The 23,306-nt window shown below is 47.5% G+C and overlaps 1 protein-coding gene across 5 annotated transcripts in view; it reads left to right on the forward strand.

Annotated features, from left to right (window-relative positions):
• Positions 1 to 23,306, forward strand: part of FHOD3 (formin homology 2 domain containing 3) — a 491,850-nt gene that overhangs the window by 288,953 nt on the left and 179,591 nt on the right. For 4 of the 5 annotated variants that reach the window (XM_068562567.1, XM_068562563.1, XM_068562564.1 and 1 more), the window contains exons 7-9: positions 7,663 to 7,774; positions 15,048 to 15,142; positions 22,256 to 22,399. In XM_068562567.1, coding sequence (XP_068418668.1) covers positions 7,663 to 7,774; positions 15,048 to 15,142; positions 22,256 to 22,399 — 351 coding nt within the window. Of the gene's footprint in view, positions 1 to 7,662; positions 7,775 to 9,440; positions 9,518 to 15,047; positions 15,143 to 22,255; positions 22,400 to 23,306 lie in introns of those variants that run through there. The other variant, XM_068562566.1, reaches the window with a different exon arrangement.

A 23,306-nucleotide genomic window follows, 5' to 3' on the forward strand; every position in this document is an offset into this window, starting at 1 on the left:
TTTACTGGGAATAGCCCTACCAGCTCAGGTCTGCCTCTGCCAGCACCGTCAACCCGCATCCCTGCAGCCTCTCTCCACCTGCCAGTACTCACCTGCCCACCCTTCTCCAGCCATCCAAGGAGATGTGAGCTGACTGCCGAACTCTTGCCAATAGCATATTCACCATTCCTGAGGTTTGCTTGTTGTCCACTGTCATGTTTCCAGAGCTGGCTATTTATATAAGAAAGTTCTTTAACTTTGATTATTCCTTGGAGAAGGATGTGTGTCACATTCCCCCAAGGCTTATGTTTTTGCACCAGAGGGAAAGATGGGGTTCCCTGTAGTATAGTAGAAAGAATCAGATAGGCCTGGTTTTTCTTTGATTTCCTCCAGAAATTAGCAACGTGACAAGTCACATAGTCTCCTAGACCAGGAGATTTTACATCTGAAGATGGAGATATCACTCATGGGAAAAGTCCCCACCCTGGTTGACTCCCCCCCTTCATTTTGCAGATACTCTCAAGGTGTTCCTTCAGGCAGTATTTCAGTGCAGGGTTTTCGGTAGTGCTTAGTTAACAACAGTGGATTTATGTTACCTGTTATCAACTAACTCTTCATAGTTACATTGAGTATCCTAAGGGAAAGTTAGCACGGTGGATGTTTTCTGGTCTTGTCCACTTTTAGTCATTATTCTTTAAAGAAACCTCCAGCTAAATCCCAGAATTTTATCTCAATAGAACATGTTCATTTGTAGCATTATTTACCATTTTGACATTTATTTGAATTATTTTTGAATAGTCTTCTGTATTTTACATTCTGTAAGATTTCCTACCACTGACTAGTAAAAACTTAAGGGGTTACCAGCCTCACACTTGGCTACTCCGTTAATCACCAAGTTGGTTCCCTTTCTGCAAATTGCACTGGGTCGTAAACAGGTCGGCCATCAGGGCTTGAGGCAGGTGACTTCCTCTCCTGGCAGATGTGCCAACTTTAGTGTGTTCACCCCTCCCCCACAGAAACCTGAAAGCTACAGCTCAGAATTCTGGACTCAGGGAATATATTTGGGCCCATACTTTATTTCTGATAAGATCCACCTCATTTTGCAGACAACATCACAGAAGGGGAAAGATTTGGAGTCCAAGGTATCTGTTTGATAACCAGTTACAAAAGCTTTCGGGCCCATTCTGAGCTTTTCGCTTAGGAATTCTGAGCTTAAGTATATATTTAAGAGAAGTTCTTAAAGATAAGTATCTTAAGTCACTTGAATTTTTTGTTGTTGTTAAAATATTTAGTATATTCTTAGTTCTGGTAAGCTTGTAAACAATGTGGCAAAGCTTTGTGGATCCAGTTAACCTTACAATTTCTAATTCAGTTTTAATAACCAGCATCCCCTTCTATAACATATTTATTCTTTTTTAGTGGAAAATTAAACAAATAGAATGAAGCATGTCTTTCTAACCCCCTTTGTAATTTAAATCATGAGGTTTGGAAATTATTTTCTTTTTATGGTTGCTGAATTTTAGAAGAGGAGTAGGAATTTGGAGATTTCTGGGAATACTTTTATTTCTACCTAATAAGCAGCATATTTGACCTGCTAAGTGTAGTTGTTGGTTTTCTCTAAGTACAATAAAACATGAAGGGAGTTCTGGTTTGCTTTTAAGTGCAGAATTATTGAGAAGCTGCCTTTTATTCCTTTTCCATACATCTGGTGGTTACATTTTTTTTTTTAAAGATGTATTTATTGATTGATTGATTGATTCCTATGTTGGGTCTTCGTTTCTGTGCTAGGGCTTTCTCTAGTTGCGGCAAGCGGGGGCCACTCTTCATCGCGGTGCGCGGGCCTCTCACTATCGTGGCCTCTCTTGTTGCGGAGCACAGGCTCCAGATGCACGGGAGCACGTAATTGTGGCTCACGGGCCCAGTCGCTCCGCGGCACGTGGGATCCTCCCAGACCAGGGCTCGAACCCATGTCCCCCGCATTAGCAGGCAGACTCTCAACCACTGCACCACCAGGGAATCCCTGGTGGTTACATTTTATCCAAAACCTAGACACCCAGGTTCTGTACAGGCTGACTCCACGCCCTCCCTGTGGGTTGACCCGGAAAATTAAAAAAAACCCAAAGCCAAAAATCAGCCAAGTACTGTGCGGACACCATCCTCCTTCTCTCAGTCCCTGCCTCCCTGACACAGAGGTGACGCTGGAGTCCCGAGTTGTTCATGCAATTGTTCATGGAAGCTCGGTCCCTGACTGAGGCTTGACCTGACAAGTGCTGCATCCCTGGGTCATCAGGCATCCTTGTTCCTCTGAAGCCTTATGGCCCCTATTTTACGCTGTGTAGGAGCAGAGAGTGAGAATGACAGCTGCAGCCAAGAGGAAGGCTCATACGTGTGAGAAGCACAGTTCAGTGCTGGCTGCATGTGCCTGTCCTTGTGCAAAGGGGTTGTCTCAGATTCCTGTTATATACTGTGATTTAGCTGCATGTTTTAAAGCAATATAAAGAATAATTTATTATAATGGACAGCGCTAAAATAGACTACAGTACTAGTTTTTCCTAGAATGTAATTATAGTTGACCTTTAAATTACACAGAGGTTAGGGACACAGACCCTCCCAGGAGTCAAAAATCCATATATGAATTACAGTCAGCTCTCCATATTTGTGGTTCCTCTGTATCCTCGGTTCTGTATCCATTGTTCTGCACCTGTGGATTCAACCAGCCGCGGATCATGTAATACTGTAGTACTTACTTTTGAAAAAAATCTGCATATAAGTGGACCTGTGCAGTTCAAAGGGTTATTCAAGGGTCGACTGTATATAAAAAGTAGGTAATGTGTAGCCCAAAGGCTGAATCTCGACCCCCAGTGTGTTTCCTCCAACCCTAAAAAAGAGGGCTTATTTGTGTTAGCAGGAACCCACAGGTTGTCACATGGCTCTTCTGCCCCATGGAAGCCCCGAAGGGCGGCTGGATCAGCCCTGAGCCTGTCCAACTGTCTCTTCTCCCCACTGCAAGGGCCCTGCTCTGGGAAGCGCTCCCTGTTCTCAGCAGCCTGGCTCCGAGGGCCCCTAACACGGTAACGCTCTCAGTTGTGTGGTATGGAGGCGTTCTGAGTCCTCTCTCCGCAGCAGGAGGACCATCTCCTTAAAGGCAGGGCTACAGCTTCCTGACTCCCTCAGGGAAGCTCGCTGGGTGCTGGGCATCTGGAAGGCACTCAAGACATTGGAAGAAGAAGCAGAGCCTCTTGGGATTCGGAGGGACTTTAAATGGGCTCAGCCAGCTCACCCCCATCCGGGTTCTGACTTCCTTCTGCAATAGCCTCAGCAAGGGCCACTCAGAACCTCTGGATGTGGGGAACCTACTACCCCAGCATCTGGTTGGTCTTAGAGCCACTGCTTCTGAGGCTGACTCCGTGTTGCCGTGTTTAACTGTTTTGTGACCAGTTGCTTTGTCTTCCCAAGCGATTGATGCTCCACAAGAATGAGAATCTATTCTTACTGATTTTCCCTCAGTGCTAGATGGATAGGCCGGTGTGTGAGCCTGTGAGTCATTGCAATGAAACCCCTCATTAGAACGTGAAGGAGCGCCAGGCAGAGATGAAAATGTCATGGGAGTGTCACTGCCCTTTGAGAAGCCTTCAGTGTCTGAGCCACGCAGTAGAGTGTGTGCTGGCATCCGAGCCGCTTGCTCCCGCCCCCTCATTTGCGGTCCTTGCTCCTGCTGCCACAGTGGGCCTGCCTCTCCTTACCCATCACTGGCCTCTGGTTTGCCTCTTCTCAGCAGGTCGGGAAGCTCAGTGGCCACTCCTGTTAGCATGTGTCTTAGGGGAAGTGCTGTGGCACCAGGTGTGGATTTTTAAGAGCTTTGAGATGAACAGCGTGTTTGGACTTGGAGGAGTGGCTGTGTGGCCTCCATTGTGGCTATTCCAAGGTTTTGGAGGGTTTTGATAGCTTTCCAGGTTCTGGAGGGCATCAAATTAAGTGAATTCTGGAAAAATAAGGGTTTGATGTAGAAATCTTTTGAAGTCAGGTACTTTTATTACTTTCAAGTCTGTGCAGCAATGTTAGTGAGGTATTTATCAGGAGTCCTGCCGGATGTATTTTGATGGTTAGTTGGGACATGCTTGCAATTAGTACCATTCATTTCCATAAAATTAACGTGCTAATGCTCTTTTTCTAAAGTAGTTTAACTATCTAATATGTTTGTGATTAATTTCACATAGTAAGTCTTCCAAACATAAATAAACGTCCACTTAGACTCAGTAGAAGCCAAATTCGTAGAAACCTAAAATCATGAATCAGAAGAGTTTAGGGATTTTTAAAAAGTAAAATAACAGTGCCAAAAGATATCTAAACAGAGCCTTTATTGCAAAGGAGAAGATGACATGAATAGGCATGTTGAGACTAATAGAGAAAGAAGGCTCCCTGAGAAAACAGTCAGTGGTTTCTTACTTAGAGAGCCTCATATGGGAGAGTGGGTCCCTGGGACCATGCCGGCCAAGGCCCCGTGACCACAGAGATGCCCAGAAGGGGGTCCTGCTGAGACCAGCTGATGGGGGAGTGGGCTGGGCAGCAGCCAGCTTCTTTCCCACGAAGGCACTGAGGAGGCTGAAACCACATAATAATAGTGCACCCACTGAGGAGGGCACCAAGCCTGGGCTTGCTGGGTTGTTTTATTTACTTGAAGAAATTTTTTTCAGCTCTCAACGTACAAAGATAGCACAGTTCATCATGCCATGCCTTCCCCTCCTGCCCCCAACCTTGTAGTTGCTGAGGAAAATACTCTGGAATTTAGTCTGTTCTCAGTCAGGGAGAGCAGAGAATGTGGGATTCAGGTTAGGAAGGTGAAAACGTTCTTAAAGAGTTCAGAGCCCTCCCAAGAACTCAGGTCCCACCGCGATAAGGATGTCGCTGTGAGGACAGAAGCCCAATAGGCTGGTTGTCCTCCGTGAAGTTGTCGGGGTGTGGAGTGGGGGATACGAGGCTGGCTACAAATACATTAGTGGCTGGGTGTGCAGAGCAAACCGCGGTGAAAAGGGCGCGCCGGCCTGCCCTTCGTGTGCAATACCGACCCAGTAGTTCCTCGGGGCAGACGCTGTCTCCTGCGTGTCAAATAAAATAGCATCTCCGCCACCAGGTAGCTTCTGCTCTAGTCGGGGGCAACAGAGGAATATCAGGTGAACAAACTTGTATGTAGCGGTTTCAGGTCATGATAAAGGACGTGAAGAAAATAGAACAGGGTGATGTGAGCGACCAGGGGGCTCCTTTAGATGAAGTAGTCAGGAAGGCACTTCCCATGACGGGAAATTTCTCAGACCTGGAGGATAAGGAAAGGCCAGTCCTGTGGTGACTGGTTAGGGAATAGCCAATGAGAAGACTGAGTCATGCACAAGCTTCAGTATGTGAAAAGCGCATGGTCACGTGACTAAAGAAAGGTGGCTAGTGGGAGCTCCCTGGGCAGAGGGAGAGTGACAGGAGATGAGGTCAGGGAGCTTGGCAGAGACATAAAGCCCACAGGGGTGGATTCCACCCTGAATGTGACGCAGAGCGAGTAGAGGGTTGAGAGTGCCCGGGTCACTCTGGCTGCAGTCTGGAGAATGGACTTCATGGTGACAAGCCCAGAAGTACTTCGGAGGCTCTCATGGTGGACAGGGAGATGGAGATGTGGATGGAGTCAGGCAAGGACAACCGCTGACAGCCGTGGACGATGGCGTCATCGTAGGATTGGGTGGGAGAAGGGCAGGGTGACTCCCGCTTGCACTCAGTGGATGGCGGGGCCTCGTCCTGAGGTGGGGACTGTGGAAGGAACATGCTGGCAGTGGTCGGTGGGATGGAATGGGCATGAGTGCAAATCAGGAGTTCTCTTTGGGCCATACTGAATTTGAGGGCCTGTCAGCATTCGAGTGGCGATGTCAGGGGCCAGGCCTGGAGAGCACTGAGTCAGAGATGGGACTTAAAACTAAGAGCCTGGATCAACTAACCTAGAGAGAGTGCACGGCAAGGGAGCAGGGGGAGTTGTGAGCTCTGAGGCCTTCCCACACCTGGAGGCTGAGCTCTTCAGAAGGAGCCAGCAAAAGAGTAGCCATCCAGGTAGGAGACTGCGGTAGGCCATGGCGAGAGGAAATTGTTTCTGGAGGGAGCAGCTGATTGTGTCACGTGCTGCTGAGGGTTGAGCCAAAATGAGCACAGAAGAGTAACCACTGACCAACACGGAGGTCATCGGCAACCTTGACAAGAGTAATTTAATCTGCGCGGTGGAGATAGAAACGCTGTCAGATTGGATTGAAGAGTCCATGGGAAGTGAGGAAGGGGAGCCAGGGAGGGTGGCAACTCTTTTGAAATGTTTTCCTATAAAGGGGAGCTGGGAACCACGGCACTGGCTGGAGAGAGATGTGGAATTAAGGAAAAGCCAGCTGGCTCACTAGGGAAGTATGACAGAGGAGAAGGGGCAAAGGGTAGAGGGAGGTGCATGTATTTGGAGAAATGACTGGGGGTGCGTGGTGGTTTCCCGCGGCGGGTGCAGGGCTCCAGTTCTCCCCTAATGCGTACACATGCCCCTAATAATTCGACGTGAGCTGATGCCTGCAGGGGCACTGGGCCTTTCTCCGCTGCAGAGTGAGTGGAGAGCCTGGAGCCAATTCTCCACGGCCACGGGGGTGGGGCGAGGGGACGTGGGCTGATTGGCTGGTCCTTACCTGATCCGTTCATTCAGCGAGCAAACATGGCTGAGCCCATTCTGTGCCAGGTGTAGTTCCAGGCCCTTCAGACACGATGCAGATCGGCCCCTGTCCCCTAGAAAGCGCTTTCTGCTGGTGGGGGGCGGGGCACTGCCCAGCCACCTGCTGGGGGTGGGAGGAGCAGCCCCGAGGCAGGTTTGCTGTTTCTTAGAAGCAAGATTTGAACCCATTTCCAGGAGGAAGTTGGTGTGTGAGTTCCTTGAGAAGGAGGTTGTGGAAGGAAGTGGGGTGCAGGAAAGGAGACTGTGGGTGAAGGTAGCAGCTGCAGCACCTGCGGGAACGGGCAGGGAGCTGAGCTGGAACCCCTGGGCTGCCACAGTCCCCCAGCTGCTGAGCTGAGTTAGGGATCTGCGGCAGCGCCAATTGGGAGGTTGAGGAATTTCTCCGGGTGAGTGACCCTCGGCCCGCGCGCGTGAAGGGGGGCCCCTGGGCTACGTGTGGCTCCTCGTGAGTGCAGTGCTCTGGGCCCAGGACTGTGGGGCGAGGCCCCAGGCAGCCCTCTCTGCAGGTTTAAGAACCAGGACTTGGTTCAGGTGACCTATTGTGACCCTGGACAAGTCATTTAACCTGCCGTGCCTGCTTCCTCACCAGAAAAATGAGAATCGATGGTTCTACTTCAGAATGATCTAGTCTGGGTAAAATGAAATAACCAACCCAGCAGCTGTTACCTCGTTTGTTGAGAGACCATTGGTGTGAGCTCTGGGGCCAAAGACCTTGCGTTCAAATTCTGGTTCTATTTCTAGCTGTGCAATCTTGGGCAGGGGACTCTGTGCCTCAGTTTCCTGACCTGTGCAATGGAGACAATACTAACGCCTGCCTTCTGAGGCGTCCAGTGAAGGAATCTGTGTAATTGCTGAGAAGAGGGGCTGGGTGCCAGCTGCTGTTAGGACGAAGCTTTCAGGCATCCCCGCCGTGTCTGCAGCTACACGATGGTTGTATCTTTTCTCTGCAGTTCCGCCTGGTGGTGAAGACAGCCCTGAAGCTGCTGCTGGTCTTTGTGGAGTACTCGGAGTCCAATGCACCTCTTCTGATTCAGGCCGTCTCTGCTGTGGACACAAAAAGGGGTGAGTGGTCCCTGCCCACTATGTCATCGAAGTAAAAGTGCCTAATGTAAGAAGGCTTCCACTTTTTACATGTTCAAAACAGAAATCAGGATGAATAGAATTCCCTTTGTGTGGACTTCCCACTGCAGGAAACATATATTTTAGGAGAGTTAAGTATACAAAGATTAGGTTAGGGAGGGAACGGTGAAAGGAAAGCACTCCTGGGCTAACCCAGGACAGGTCAGACCCCAGCTTATCTTTATGCTCTGTCTTCAGCCTCCACGACTGAACACACAGAACCAGTTTCTTATCCTCTTTTCCCATCCTGCTGGGATCACTCTCACTCCTTCCTCTCTTCCCCTCACACCTGCTTTGTTGGCTCTGACCCCTAGATGTTCCCTGAATGTTCTCGCTTCCCTGCATCACACACCCTCACCGTCCCTCACCTGGCATCCCTTGCCTCCCTGAATGCTCTCCCTTCCCTGGCATGCCCACCCTCCCCTCTGCTATTGGAGGATTCTTCTGAAGCACAAATTTGGCCACATCGTTTTCCGTCTAAAGCCCGCCAGTGGTTTCCCGGTGCCCACAGGATTAGGACCTGACCCTTCGCCATCTAGCCCCTACCCACCCATCACCCCCGCCTCCTACCCGGCCTGCACTACACCCTCCCTATCTTGGATCAGACGGGCATATGCTCTCAAAGCCCTCACGCGTCCCTGTTCTCCGCTGTGCTGTTGTCATTGCCCGTCTCCCATGAGTGTGTGCCCTGCTCAAGGGCAGGGTGTCTGTCTCTTCTTGGTGTCCCAGCACCTGGCTGGCCCACAGCAGGCAGGCCTGCTTGCTGTACACACTTGATGAAGAATGAGCTTTGGATTTGGTTTACTGTAAAGCAGGCTGTGGCTCCTATAATACTGTGAAGCCTGAAGCTAAAATGGGGTTTTTTGTTTTGTTTTGTTCTTTTAAAAATATTTTAGTTTTGCTCCTCAGTAGGACATTTTTATTAACATTATCATCCCCACAAAGACTCTAATAAGAAGAAAAACGTGATAACATTAATTTTTTTCTTTTTATAATGGTAACACTCTGTAGAAAATTTGGAAAAAACAATGTAAAGGAGACCGTAAAAAATCACCTCTAATCTCGCCAGAGAGAATTGTTGTTAACATATTGATGTATGGTTTTGTGTATGTGTGTGTGTGTGTCTCTGCATGTGCACACACATGTTTATGAACAAGTCAGCTGAGGGACAACTGTCAAAAAGGAATGAGAGGCCTAAATAGCCCTCTTTGATTCAAACCACTTGTATCTCTGACTTAGCATTGCTCAGAGACCCACATCCAGGGCTGAATCCAAAGATGAAAGAAAGCAGCTTACTAGTTACTTTGAAAGGTTGAATATAAGTTAATGAAAGCCATCCAGGACCGTGAGCTGGGCTCCTGCACTTTCCCCACAAACACGCAGGCAGACCTCAGTCCCCAGCACGGTGGATTGCAGGCTGGAGGGGACTCCAGGCCCGTGTGTAGGTGTATCACAGAGGCAGTCCCTAGTGTGTGGTTGGGGGCTGTGAGTCTGGAAAGTGGATCCCAGACAGGGGCGGGTTTCTTTCTGCCACAGCCTGTTGCCATCCGAAGCACGAGCATGAAGACCCTCGTGGCCTCAAGAGCAGATCAATGGGACTCCCTGAGAATCCTAATGAAGGCTCTCAATGGCTCAGAAGCCAGGCTGGGCTTTCCCAGGGCCAGTCAATGAGACCTAAGGCCAAAGGTGGGTATTTGGGGAGAGAGTGAGGCCAATCCTTTCATCTGTCCTTGGAAGATTCATACTCCATCCTCCAACCCTGGGGGTTGCTTTAGGACAATTAGTGGACTCTTCATTTTCCTGTCCTAAATTTCAGGTAACTCATGGGCCCTTGTCATGGGAGCCCTGTTAGAGGGGACAACCTTCTTGTGACCTTGAGGTTCTCCTTTGGCTTCATTGGGTTGGGAGCTCATAGTTTCCTTCCTCGGACGGCACATTTCATGGAGGGCATGTTGTGGAGGTAGAGGAGTGATCCCGAGGGCACTCCACCCCCAGGACTCTACCTGCAGACCCAGTCAGAGGCTCTCAGCTATACTCTCTCCCCCAAGACAAAACAATGGCCATCTTCTCCCAATTTGTAAAAATATAAAATCAAACGGCCAAGGGGTTGTTTTTTCAACGTCACGATTTTTGCCTATAAAATTTCTTAAGCTTCTGGCAAGTGCTGTCATCTCTCTGCTACTGAGCACTAGTGGCTGAGAACAGAAAGGAACCACACTGATGGAAAAACTCAGCCATAGCTTATCACGTGTGGCTCATTCCCATGTTTCTCTATGACACGTGTGGTCTTGGCCATGATTTTACAACATATACATATAACATCATCCTCTTTTACTGCTAGTAAAATTGTTCCTGAACCCTGTGCTGGAATTGGATCACTGAATATGTCATGCTCTTCTGCTGGGAGCAGCCTGACTCGCAGGTGTGTTTCCACCTGGCAAGGTTAGAAGCTGCTCTCGCCCTCCAGTCCCCTCTCAGCTGGACCAGCAAGTAGACACATGTGCCAGAGGTGACTGAGGGCCAGCCGAGTACGTCCATTTCCACACAAGTTTATAAATAAGCCATAAATTTGACTCCTCAGGGTGGCTTTAGACTCATTTTGGGGGGGATAGGGTGGAGAATGGGCATGTTATAGACTTTTTTAGTAGAAAGGAATTCATTTGGATGATGAAAACTGTTAAATTTAAAGAATCAGCAAAGAAAATCAACAAATGAGCTAAAAGGCCTCAAAAATTACTGCCACCTACAGCAAATGAAGTTGTCTGAGAACAAGTTCCTCTGGTTGCTTTATAGACATCACACATCCCACACGTGAGTTAACCAGAAGTGTTCATTTGTGAGCATGGATGGACAATTTGCTGTCAGGCCAAGAGTGGGCCCGTTAGGGAGCAGCAATAAAAGCTGAGAGATCTAGGTGTTTCATAGAGACTAATAAATATGTATGAATTAATGAAAATTAAACGGGCCCTACTTGATCCCGGCAATTGCCACTTTGGTTCAGGGGCTAGAATGAAATGGTGGATTGGAGTTAGTCTCTAGGGCATGGCTCAGTGTCACACCTGTCTGCGCATACTGCAGGGGCAGATTCTTTTTTTTTTTTTTTTTTTTTAAGATTATTTATTTATTTATTTTTGGCTGCACGGGGTCTTGGTTGTGGCATGCGGGATCTTCGTTGAGGCATGCGGGATCTTTTGTTGCGGCACGCGGCTTCTCTCTAATGGTGGCGTGCAGGTTTTTTTCTCTCTCTAGTTATGGCACGCAGGCTCCAGAGCGTGTGGGCTCTGTAGCTGTAGTGCACAGGTTCCAGAGCATGTGGGCTCTGTAGTTTGCGGCACGCGGTCTCTCTAGTTGAGGCGCGCAAGCTCAGTAGTTGTGGCGCGTGGGCTTAGTTGCCCTGCGACGTGTGGGATCTTAGTTCCCTGCCCAGGGATCTAACCCGCGTCCCCTGCATTGGAAGGCGGATTCTTTACCACCGGACCACCAGGGAAGTCCCAGGGGCAACTGTTTTGCCTGCATCTTCAAGTTAGTTTCCCTTCCTAGTGGATGGGGCCAGGCAGGAAGAGAGAAAGGCAGTAAGCACTCGTGGAAGCCCACGGGAGGGCCTTGCTTTGTCATTTTGCTATCATCGGAGACTTCCTTTCCTGGGGACCTTCGCTGTGGTGATCAACAGGAAACTGGTCGAGAACCCTCTGCTCCCCTGGGCGGGGTGCCCCCCCACCGACTGTATGAGTTTGCCTCTCAGACACACGGGGCGGCACTTATTTTGTTCCCCACAGACTGGGTAACTTATTTTGAAATTTCAGTCGTAAATCTTGAGTCCTGCTAATTTAGTTCAGCACTGCTTTTGAAGAAGTTCCATTTTTCATTTGAATGTGAGGTGATGAGATATGACATAATTTCTAAACATGTGTCTAACACATGATTAACAGGGGAAAAAGAATCCAGCCATCTTTTCAAGCGATCCCATCTCTGACTTCTGCTCAAGGATACATTGCTCTGTGAAGAATGCACAGAGCATGGTGGAGGTTAGAGTGGACAGAACTCAAGCTCTGTTTCCATTGCTGCTTAGAGCAGAAGTATACCTGTTAAGTGTTCATTGATCACGCTAAAAGGCTTGGAACATGCTGCTGGGATCTTGTATTTGAGTGTTAGACCAACTTGTGTACAAGGCATCGTGCAAAATAGCTTACTATTTTCTTTTGGGTTCAATACAGAGACTCGGGGGGAGAGTAAGAGGGAGAAGTACTGAGCGGTTTATTCTGTGCTTATTTATTCTGGGTTGAGGGAGGGGTGCTACGGTTTGGTGGGAGGAGGAGCCTGGCCTGGGAGCCTGTGTGGAAGGCCTGTGGGTCCGTGTGGGTGTCCTCCACCCACCACCACCACTGCAGTGGCAGCTACTGCTGTTCGAGTGCCTGCCATGCAACAGACACTGTTCTAAGCGTTTTTCATATACAACTCATTTGTTTGACAGATATTTAAGTGCCAACCATGTGCTTGCAAACATCAGAGAAAAACCAGGCTTTCATGGAACCTATACTCACTCCAGTGTTTGGGGTGGAGGAAGGGGAGGTGGAGTTGGAGGGAGACGGATGATAATGTTGAAGGAAATGACTGTCTCCTGATGTTCTCCATCAGTGCTCATGAGAATCGACAAAGTGCTCTACCTCCATGACACCTCACAGTGAGCCTCTAGGGTGGATCCGATCCCTCCAGGTTAGACGCGTCTCTCTAGCCTCTGTTCATTCCACTACTTTGGGGCTCGGTTTCGTTCTCTGTTATGTGAAGGGGGAAGATCGTGTGGCTTATGATTCTAATACAGGACCATCCCCTACCTACACGTACACACACGTAAACCCCAAATGGAGCAACAAAGGTGATGGTGGTGGGGGTGAACTGGACCATTTAGTTCTGACAGGTGGCAGCTCCTGGGACAGTTACGACTGCTGGTGCTTGACACAGGCCAGCTGGAGCCCTGCCAGGGCTATTTGTGTTGAACTAGAAGGTTTCTTCCCCTTCCCCTTCATTCTTCTAAAAATTTTCTATTTTCTGGTCCCCAAACAGTCAAAGGACAATAAACAGTTATCCAACAGTGTATGAATACATGCAAATTTCCAGTCTTGAAATCCTTAAATGGTAAAAAGGGAATCAGATATTACAGCTGAAAAACACGGTTTTTAATTAAGCCAGTGTTTGAGTGTTTTCATTATAATGGATAAACTGGTGCACAGATATGTGTGTCTGCATGGGAAAGAGAGAGAGAGAGAGAGAGAGAGGAAGAGAGGAGATAGTCCAGGCACATCCCTCTCTCCGGGATGCCTGCGGTTGCTTCTTGGCCTTTCCTCCCCCAGGCCCTGTTTGACATGTGTGGCTCCAAAGTAAGGAACCAGGAAGCAGTTCTGGGCCCCCGAGCCCCACTAAGAATCCTTCGCATTGATGCTGTCTCTCTTGCATAGGCTTTTCTTTACTCATACGTGGGGAACCCAGTAGAACTCGTGTTTTCGTGTTTTGTACTGAGGTTGGGTGTGAGTGTGAATGACGAAGTTGTCCTTGTTATGAACATGAGCAAAGGCACCTGGAATGCTTGACCTATACTTGGACAGTGAGGCCCATGACCTACTGACCACACTGATTGTCTTGAGGGTGGAAACAGTTACTTTGCTGGGCTTTGAAGAACAGGTGTAGACTTCAAAATAGTTTGATGATAAAGATCAGCAAGAAGATAATTTTCAACAGTTAGCAGGCAAAGGATCATGCTTTTGTGTTCACAGTAACAAAGGGTCATAGAAGCTTAGTCCATAGGTTCATAGTTTGGACCAACTGGGCAGCTAGTCCGAAGGAAAAGGCTTTTTGTTCCCTTGCTGGGAGCACCAACACACCTGTACATCAAACTACATCTGTGTCTTTCACATTGTATAGTAGGTGCCTATTCCTTTTAAAATTCTCCTGTCTTCTTTTCTTACTGTGTGCATTTAACCCTCTGGCTCTTTTAAAACTGCCCCAGTTTAACCCACCCATGCCCTCTCAGGGGTCTCCAGTCACTAGTCAGACATTTTATTGAGCACCTACTGTGTGCCGGGCACTCTGCCAAGGGCACAGAGATAAGACAGGACACATCACTGCCCTTGGGGAGCTTTTGTTCTCAAGGCCAGGAAATCAGCTCTGACATAACCCATCCATGAATCAGCATTTGGAACCCACTGGTTTTAGGTTATTTCAGACTCTACTTTTTCAGCAAAAATAAGCCATATGCCTTTGAGATCTTTATAGAGAAAGCAGGAAAGAGCTGCACGTTCCACACCGCCACGCCAAGGGCAAGGCAGTACTTCACTGCAGATGTTTATCTCCAGCGTAGGAAATCACATCAGGGTGTCATGTACCCTTTGTGGCCTTGGCCTTGGCTTGGTGATCCTGAACATGGAGAGTTTCCCTGCCCTCCCTGGAGCCACGGGACAGCCTCCAGGAGCCTCCCCCCGGAGCCCCACTGAGGAGTCACCTCTTGCACCAAACCTTCCTCGACCATCGCACTGCAAGAGACAGACCTCCCTCGCTGAGTGACAGGCTTGGCTAAGCGCTTTGCCTTCTAAGTGCTTTTACCCTGTGCTGAGGTGTGTTCCTGTACTTACGCCTAACTGTTCCATTTGATTATAAGCCTCTTGATGACAGACTCCCAGAGACCCAGTTCCTTGGTACCTGGTTGATGCTTAAATAGTTATTTGTGCCTTGATTGAATAGAGATAATATACTTCTGTTCTTGAAATGTTTGCTAGATGGACGTTTCACAGTTATTGTTTGAAGTCCATTGCTAGAGTGACTGTAAAGCCCTCCTGCATCCCCTTTCCTTGCAGGAGATGGACATACAGAGAGTACTTACAAAGAATTTCCACACTTAGAGAGTAAAATGCATGGTCTAAAAAAGCTGCATATGAATGGATTTTTTAAAAATCACCTATTTAGTATAAAGGGAACTTTTCAAACAAACTGATAGGCATCCTGACACTGAAGAGTATACATTTTCAAGTAGACAAGGATGACATGGGATATCGTCACCTAATTGGAAACATATTCAAGTCCATCCTAAGAATTGTGTCATGCTTTGAAATTTGGTGACTGAAAGGCACTGCCATCATTGGGTGATAAGTCTCTGGATAAACTGTGATGTGAATTGGACAAGGAGTGTTGAATTGCTGTTTCTAATGATTTTTTGCTTTATTCCTAGGAGTCAAACCTTGGTCAAATATCATGGAAATCCTGGAGGAAAAGGATGGGGTTGACACTGAGTTGCTGGTTTATGCAATGACTTTAGTGAACAAGGTCAGTTGATGTTTGTTATGGGTTGAACTGTATCCCCCCACCCCAAAAGATGTGTTCCTGTAGATGTGTTCCTGAAGTCCTAACCCCTGGTACCTGTGAATGTGATCTTATTAGGAAATAGGATCTTTGCAGATGTAATCAGGTTAAGATGAGGTCATTAGGGTGGGCTCTAATCCAATAGGACTGGTGTCCTTATAAGAAGAGGAAGAGAGAGACACATAGAGGGAAGACAAGGTAGGCACACATACATGAGGAAGACAGCCAGCAAAAGCAGAGGCAGAGATTGGAGTGATACATCTATAAGCTGAGGACCGCCAAAGGATGCTAAGGATTGTCAGCAGCCAATCCCGGATGAAGCAAGGAAGGATCCTACCCTAGAGCCATCGGAGAGAGCACGGCCCTGCCGACACCTTGATATCAGACTTCTAGTCTCTTCACCTGGGAGAGAATAAGTTTCTGGGTTTTTTTCTTCTTCAGAAAACCAGTTTTTTAGTTTTAAAGATCTGCCATGTTTCTAGTGGGTGCCGAGGGTCACCTGCCACGCTCACACCAGGTGGTCCATGTAGCCAGCAAACAGTCTGGCCATCAGCAGGCCAGGCCAGAGAGGTCCACTGGGGTGGTTCTGCCTTGCTGCTGGTCCTGATAACTTCTTGCTTCAATTCATCTACAGTAATTTTGCCCTCCAAGTCCCAGATCTTGATGCTGAGCCAGTGGCAGCACAGAGCCAGAAGCATCTGGGACTGAAGCACAGGGCGTTGATGAGGCTTCCACCATCTAGCGTGTGAAGGTGCTTAGCCTTCGTTGAGGTCCCACAACGTGGCCTGGCCATCCTTGCCTCCAGAAGCACAGAGGGATCCATCTGGAGAGATGGTCACAGTGTTCAGGCAGCCTGTGTAGCAAATGTGATTGGTCTTCAGCTTACAGGTTACCAAGTTCCATACCTAATTTCTGTTGTTTTAAGCCTCTCCGTTTGTGGTACTTTGTTATGGCAGCCCTAGGGAACTAGTACATGTGAAAATCTAAGATTAGCCCTCTGAAGAAGAACCACATCGTGTGCACCCCCGTGGCGGGAACACCCTTCAGCATGCCTCTTTGCAAGAGAAAACCCTTTACACCCACACGTGGCATGTGTGCAATGCGTGCTGGTGCTCATACCTGTGAAGGCCTGAGAGTCTGCATGCTTTCTGTGCTTTGGTTCTTTCCAATAAAACCGGAAAGAGGGTAGCGAGAATTTTATGGCTACTCGTCCTATCAAGATGTCCCCTTGAAAACATTTTTCCTTAAGAATATAGATGAGCAAGTTTTACTCTAAGGAAATCACTCACAATCAGACAGAAAAGCAAGCACTCTGTTCCACGGCTTATTGACTTCTGACTGCTGGGGGCGAGGTATGGATTCCTGAGGGCGGGTCCCGTCCTCCTCCTGTGATGGTGACCTCACCCTTGTGCTCCCTTTCCTCCCATTACGTCCTCCCTGGTCACCAGCTTGTGTCCGTCCTGAGAGGTGCTCTGACAGTGGGTCGCATGCTGACCTGGGAAAGCCCACTGTTAGGACTGGAGCTCCTTCATCCCGGTGCTCGGGCCCCTTCCTCATTAATAATTGAGGGAGGGTGGGGTTGTTTCTCTTCCCTGGACCCCAGACGCCACATCTGCTACCCCAAGATCCTCCCTTTTTGTGCCCCAGGCTGCCAGGTGCAAGCCTAAGGACCAACTGCAGTGATCATTAGTTCTTCAGAAAGGACCCAGAATCTCTTCCTGAAATGTAACTGGAGAAACATTTCCCCTGATGACTGGGGACAAATTAGTAGAAAGCAACATAATTATGAAAAGTAATTCTACTAGATATTAAAATGTTGTGCAAACTCTAAGGATTAAAACAATGTGGTCTTGACTCTTTCCTCAGCAGATGGCTGAAACAGAGGGGCTCTGAAACAGACCTCAATGCACAGGATGACTCACCCTGTGATTGAAATCCATAGGGATGGCCAGCTTTATTCATGACTGGGAGAGGTTTTGATAAATGGAAATAAACAAAAACATACTTTGACTGTACACCAAAATAAATTTCAGGTAGATTAGAGAGTTCAATGTAACATATCAAACTGTAGAAAACTGAGGAAAAACTAGAGGTGAAGATTAACTGGTCTCTAGTTGCCGAATAATAAAATAGTAAAACCAGTCAAAAAGATTCCAAAGCAAAGGACTTAAATATTTCACTGTATAAAACTATAAACTACAAAACATCTTATTTGTAAAATAAAATCCAAAACAAAAACTAAAGGCAAGTGACGAACTGGGAAATTGTTTGCAAAACACTGGGCAGAAAATGATACTATCCTAAATATATTAAGAACTCAGTTGAAAAATGAATGACGTTAACCCTACTAAGATTAAAAGAAATATATAGTAAAACAACAAGCCATTTTCTCCGGGTCATGTGGGCAGTGATTGCTTTTTAATGAAATGCCGTTTGTTGATGAGGTCACAGGAAATTTCCTACAGTCCTGGTGGGGAATGGGCATCACTTTTCTGGAAGATAATCCTAAGAATTCGGTTTTTATTTTCAAAGCTCTTTGTGAGTTGATTTTACCACGCAATTTGAAAGCAATTTTCTGTTGGTTTTTGAAGATGAAGGTCACCTATGTCCTGTCATTTTCAGTCACTGCCATTGTTTTGGAAAACATTAAATTCAGCAAAAATGGCATTTTCGCTCTTGCACAGTGTTTTCGTTGTAATGCTCTCCACCTTAGTGGTAGAGGCCATGCTCGGCTGTGTAACGATCCCAGCAGCAGCCGCATGGCGTGGGCATCCTGCTGCCAATCACTGGCAAGGACCCAGCACGTGTCACACTCTCCTTGGCACCATAAGGCATCTAACGTCCAGGAATTCCTCACTTACTCTTTCTCTTCTGGCAGTTCCGTCTCATCTTTTGTTAGTTCTGGCCCAGGGGAAGTCCAGGAAGGCCCTGAGGACATGATTCTAAGTGTCATCCTTTCCTCAAAAAGGTCAGCAGGCCGCTGGCACCCACACTGGGTTTGTTTTCTTTTGTTGAATTTTAGTCACGTTTATCGTTCCAGTGAGTAACATCTTCTGAGATCCCAAACATCATAACACATTGAAATGCTAATATGGGTCTGGAAAAAATTCAGACTCTGAAATGTGGGAAATTATATTGCTTTTCTAACTTTTCTTTCAACAAAATGGAAGCTGGCCTAATAACATGGAATTCAAAACATTAACATTTTTATGACGAAACAAGGGTATGAAATTCTAGCCTGCTCATGGTTCTGAAACTGAAGTCTGCTCCCTTTGTTAAACAGGGAGATTAATGAGGGGTTTCCAGGATCCAGACTAACCCCCCTGAACTCTCCCCACACCCCCAAACCATGTCTTCAGAAGATCTGAGGGGGCATCAGAAACGAGCTGTTTCTCACCCTGCAAGCTGAAGTTGCATGGTGCCCTGTCCTGATCCAGCTGCAATCTCCTAGGTGGGATTCCCCGCTTTGGGGGCTCAGATATTGACCACCTTGTAGAATCAGATGAAGCAGGTGGCGGGGGTGGGGGATGAGTTACAAGAGGCATTACCATGGGGCTGGCTTGGAGCCTTCAGGGAATGCGACCCCAGGGAGCCCTGGGGAGGGAAGCAGCTCTAGCGGAGCCAGCGGGTGAGTTACCTAATGGGATTCACACTGAGCATTTGTTTTTAGATTTGATTATATTGTTTTTTAATTACCATATAGTAAAATTGACTTTTTTCTCTTGGTATTTAGCTGTGTAAGTTTTAACGCATATATAGTTACGGATAACCTTCACAATTAGCATATAGAACGGCTCCATCTCCCCTCAAATCTCGCTCATGTTATCCTTTTATAATGACATCCTGATCACCTGTTCATGCCCCTGGCAACCACTGATTTATTCTCTATCACTATAGTTCTATTATTTCAGAAATGGGAATCATACAGGATGTGACCCTTTGAGGCTGGCTTCTCTCACCCAGCACAGTGCCTTAGAGATTCATCTATGTTACTACGCGTATTAATAGTTTGCTCCTTTCTGCTGCTGTATAGTGTGCCATTGTATAATATAAATATGCCACCATTTGCTATCTCTTCATCCACTGAAGGAGATTTGGGTGCTCACGGCTTTTGGCTTTCACAGATGCTTCTGCTTCTGCTGCTATGAACACTGTGTGTACAGGCTTTCACCACACTGGTTTTACCCCACAAGAAAGATTGGATGGGACCAGTGAAAACCCAGGGACTGGAAAATAAAATGTCCTTTAGGACAGAGATTTCTCCCTCTGAGAGAGGCTGTAAAGATTTACTTGTCACAAACCCTGGCAAGACAAGGTCTGAGAGAAACCAGGAAGGGGGTCCTGAGTGTCGTCTGAGAGTGAAGGCATCAAGAGACATTTGCTCATAGACTTTTCTGGAGTAGCTGCCACCTTTGCCAGAAATAGGCACCTTAGCAGTGAGTGTCAGCGTAGAAATGGGAGGACAGGGCCCAGGAGGGGTGGGAGTGTGGCAGAGTTTGCTGAACACGTCAGAGAATCAGCTGAAAAGATGTGAGTGTGTTTCTGGGCTGCACGGTCCCCTCCCCGTGCAGGCGGAGAGCGAAGCTGTCTTTGACAAGATCAAGCGCATTCAGGGTGGTGTGGCCATGGACTAGAGAAGCTGTCTTTGATGGTGGTGGAAGGCCAGCTCCCTTGCAGCCATCCGTGAGAGGTGGTGGGACGTGGGTGTGGCTCAAGCTCACATTTTCACCGTGGAAATAACAGATGTCCTCTCAGTCAATACCCTCAGATCTGGGCCTTTTATTGAGCAAGGGCTCTCTGATCTGTTTGGTTCTATAGACATAATTATTTAATAGAAATCTCCCTACCAACCCATCATGGTTGGGCTTGCTAAGGCAATGGGGATTAGGTCCAGGAATTTAACCTCCTGGAAACTTCTGAGAGAAGGAACCTCAGTTGACTCTCAGCAGGGAAAAAAGGGAAGAAGAAAGGAAGGGAACGGGGAGGTGAGGAGACTGCCAGAGGCCCCTCTCTGTGCCCATCCTATCCCCCCACACTGCCGTGTAGAAAGTTTTGAATCTAACCCTGAATGTCTACTCACCTGTGATTGGCAGGTCAGCAGTCAGTCAGGGCACCTCCGATCATTAGCCCTGCCCTGGCGTTTGTATCACCATTTCCCTCTCCTCGTCTTTTAACAAGTTCTGGAGTTTTCACTAAAACCAAAAGATGGACTTGTTCTGATGAGAGGGTGCTTTGGACAGGTGTGTACTTTTTCAGTTAACTCAGTGGACTGCTATCTGCTAATGCAGCAGTGACTGCCTTGCCCGGCATCTGCAGACACCTACGTGTGCTTCCACACTTGGCCACTTAGATGTGAGCACCTGTTTATTTATTACAGCTGCTGACTGCTCACAGCCTCCTGTTCTGTGTCCTTGCTGGGCCCCCTGATGGATTAAGCTGTCGTATCCCAGTTATTTTTCTTCAGTGTCTGGTCTCAACAGCAGTGAGTTGTATCCTCTTTGTTCAGCATAGAAGGGAAACAGCCATTATTTGGGTTATGAGTAGAGACATTCTTTCCAATATTAATAGCCCCAAAACAGAAGTGTTAAAAGAAGTTGGTGCTGTGAGATGATCCTTAAGAAAGTATTGGTCTTTTTTCTTTCAAGGCAAGTCACCATGTTTAGAGTAATTTTGAAATGCAATAATAGTGAAATAAATAGGGAGTCGAGACCTTGAAATTTCAGGCCAGAGTAGCTTGTGTAGAAGGCACAGGTGTGTGAGGAAAGGAGACCAGAATAGCAGGTCTGAGCGCAGGGTTTTATTAGTTATTATTTAGAAACTTCCTGTTACCTCAGGCTAATCCTTCCCTCCCCTGCCTTCATCTCCCTCGTTTATAAGGTAAGGGACTTGGAGTAAATCACCTCAAGGGTCCTTCCAGTTCTCAGCAGAGGCCTGATCTGAGCCATCATCCTTCTTCTAAGAGAAGCAGAACTCGAAGAGAAGTCTGCTTTTTCTTCCTTGGGTTATCTTTTTGTCTCTTGGTTGCCGCTTTAAAATTTCTCATGTTTTCCTAAATGTCTTAGACCAAGGGGAAGGCCTGCCGAACTGAAAGAAAAGGGAATCATTCAATTGTTTTAACTCCAGCTGTTGGTAGATCAATCTTAATGGGAGTTTTTCTGATCACTGAGTATGTTAGTTTTCAATTGCCATGTAACAAATTACCACAAATTTAGCAGCTTGAAACATCACAGGCTTATCATCTCACAGCTCCCGTGGGGCACGGTCCAGGCACCCCCTCGCTGGGTCCTCTGCTCAGAGTCTCACGAGGCGGCAGTCAAGGTGTCAACCAGGGCTGGTGTCTCGTCTGAAGCTTGGGGTCCCCTTCCAAGCTTCTGTGGTTGTTAGCGGAGCTCATTTCCTTGCAGCTGTGGAACTCATGGCAGCTTGCTGCTTCTTCTGGGACAGCAGGATAATCTCTCTTCTAGTCTCGGTGCTCAGAAAAGGCCTAAACCCACTTTAAATGGCTCACGTGATTAGGTCAGGACCACCCGGCTACTCTCCCCTTTGATTAACTCAGGATCAACTGATTTGGGACCTTAATGACACCTGTAGAATGCTTTCACCTTCGCCATATAACGTCACCTAATCACGGGAGTGTCCTCCCTACCCTCAAGGGGAGGGAATTGTATAGCACCTGTATCCCCGGGGGGGTGGGATCTTGGGGTTCATTCTGCTTACCACACTGAAGAAGCTTTTTCTCAAATGAACTTAGCATCTGTTTGCTTTGCCCCTCATTGTTATACTCGTGGCCACTGGCTACCGTGCAAAAAATGCCCTGAGAGGGACTTCCCTGGTGGTGCAGTGGATAGGACTCCACGCTCCCAGTGCAGGGGGCCCGGGTTCGATCCCTGGTCAGGGAACTAGATCCCACACGCATGCTGCAACTAAGAGTTCGCATGCCACAACTAAGGAGCCCAGAGCCACAACTAAGACCCGGTGCAACCAAATAAATAAATATTTAAAAAAAAAAAAAAAAAAAAATGCCCTGAGAGCCTTGTCCCCTAAGACATGTCTGTGTCCTGTTCTTTCTCCATCCAGACCTTGTCAGGATTGCCAGACCAAGACACCTTCTACGATGTGGTGGACTGCCTGGAGGAGCTGGGCATTGCAGCTGTGTCCCAGCGGCACTTGACCAAGAAAGGGACTGACCTGGACTTAGTGGAGCAATTGAACATCTATGAGGTAACAGGATATGTGTACGCCTTTTGTAGGGCCTCATACAGCCTGGACAAATGTCAGAGGCTGAGGGAAACATACTCTAGACCAGTGGCTCTGAGTGTGATGTGGTAGCATCTGCAACACCTCGGTGCTGCCAAAATGCAGGTTCTCAGGCCCCGCCCCAGGCCTGCTGAGTCAGAAACTCCAAGGGTGGGCCCAGACTGATTAATTGCTATTTTAGTTTAAAGAACATTCCTTCCGAATGAGGGGTGGTGGGGAAGGAGGCACATAGATCGTGTTTCTTATCCTCGGATAGGGGTGGAACTTCCGGCAGGGCTCTCTACATAATTTGTAGGGTCCACTGCAAAATGAAAATGCGGGGGAAAAGTGCTATTAAAGATACTAAACTTTTCACTTTCTTCTGCTTTCTCTCTCGCCTTGTCATGGTGTTTTTTTTTTATTTATTTATTTATTTATTTATTTATTTATTTATTTATTTATTTATTTATTTATGTCTGTGTTGGGTCTTCGTTTCTGTGCGAGGGCTTTCTCTAGTTGTGGCAAGTGCAGGCCGCTCTTCATCGCGGTGCGCAGGCCTCTCACTATCGCGGCCTCTCTTGTTGCGGAGCACAGGCTCCAGACGCGCAGGCTCAGTAATTGTGGCTCACGGGCCCAGCTGCTCCGTGGCATGTGGGATCTTCCCAGACCAGGGCTCGAACCCGTGTCCCCTGCATTGGCAGGCAGATTCTCAACCACTGCGCCACTTGGGAAGCCCATGGTGTTTTTTTAAATTTGCTAAAAGTATGTACTCATTGAAGAATATTTGGAAAATACCAAAAAGTGTAAGAGAAAGAAATCACCCATGATTTTATTACTAACCATGGTTAACATTTTGGTCTGTTTTTCTAGTCTTTTTTGTAAATGTATAGAC

Source organism: Eschrichtius robustus, chromosome 14 (genome assembly GCF_028021215.1).
Source record: "Eschrichtius robustus isolate mEscRob2 chromosome 14, mEscRob2.pri, whole genome shotgun sequence".
NCBI classification, from domain to species: domain Eukaryota; kingdom Metazoa; phylum Chordata; class Mammalia; order Artiodactyla; family Eschrichtiidae; genus Eschrichtius; species Eschrichtius robustus.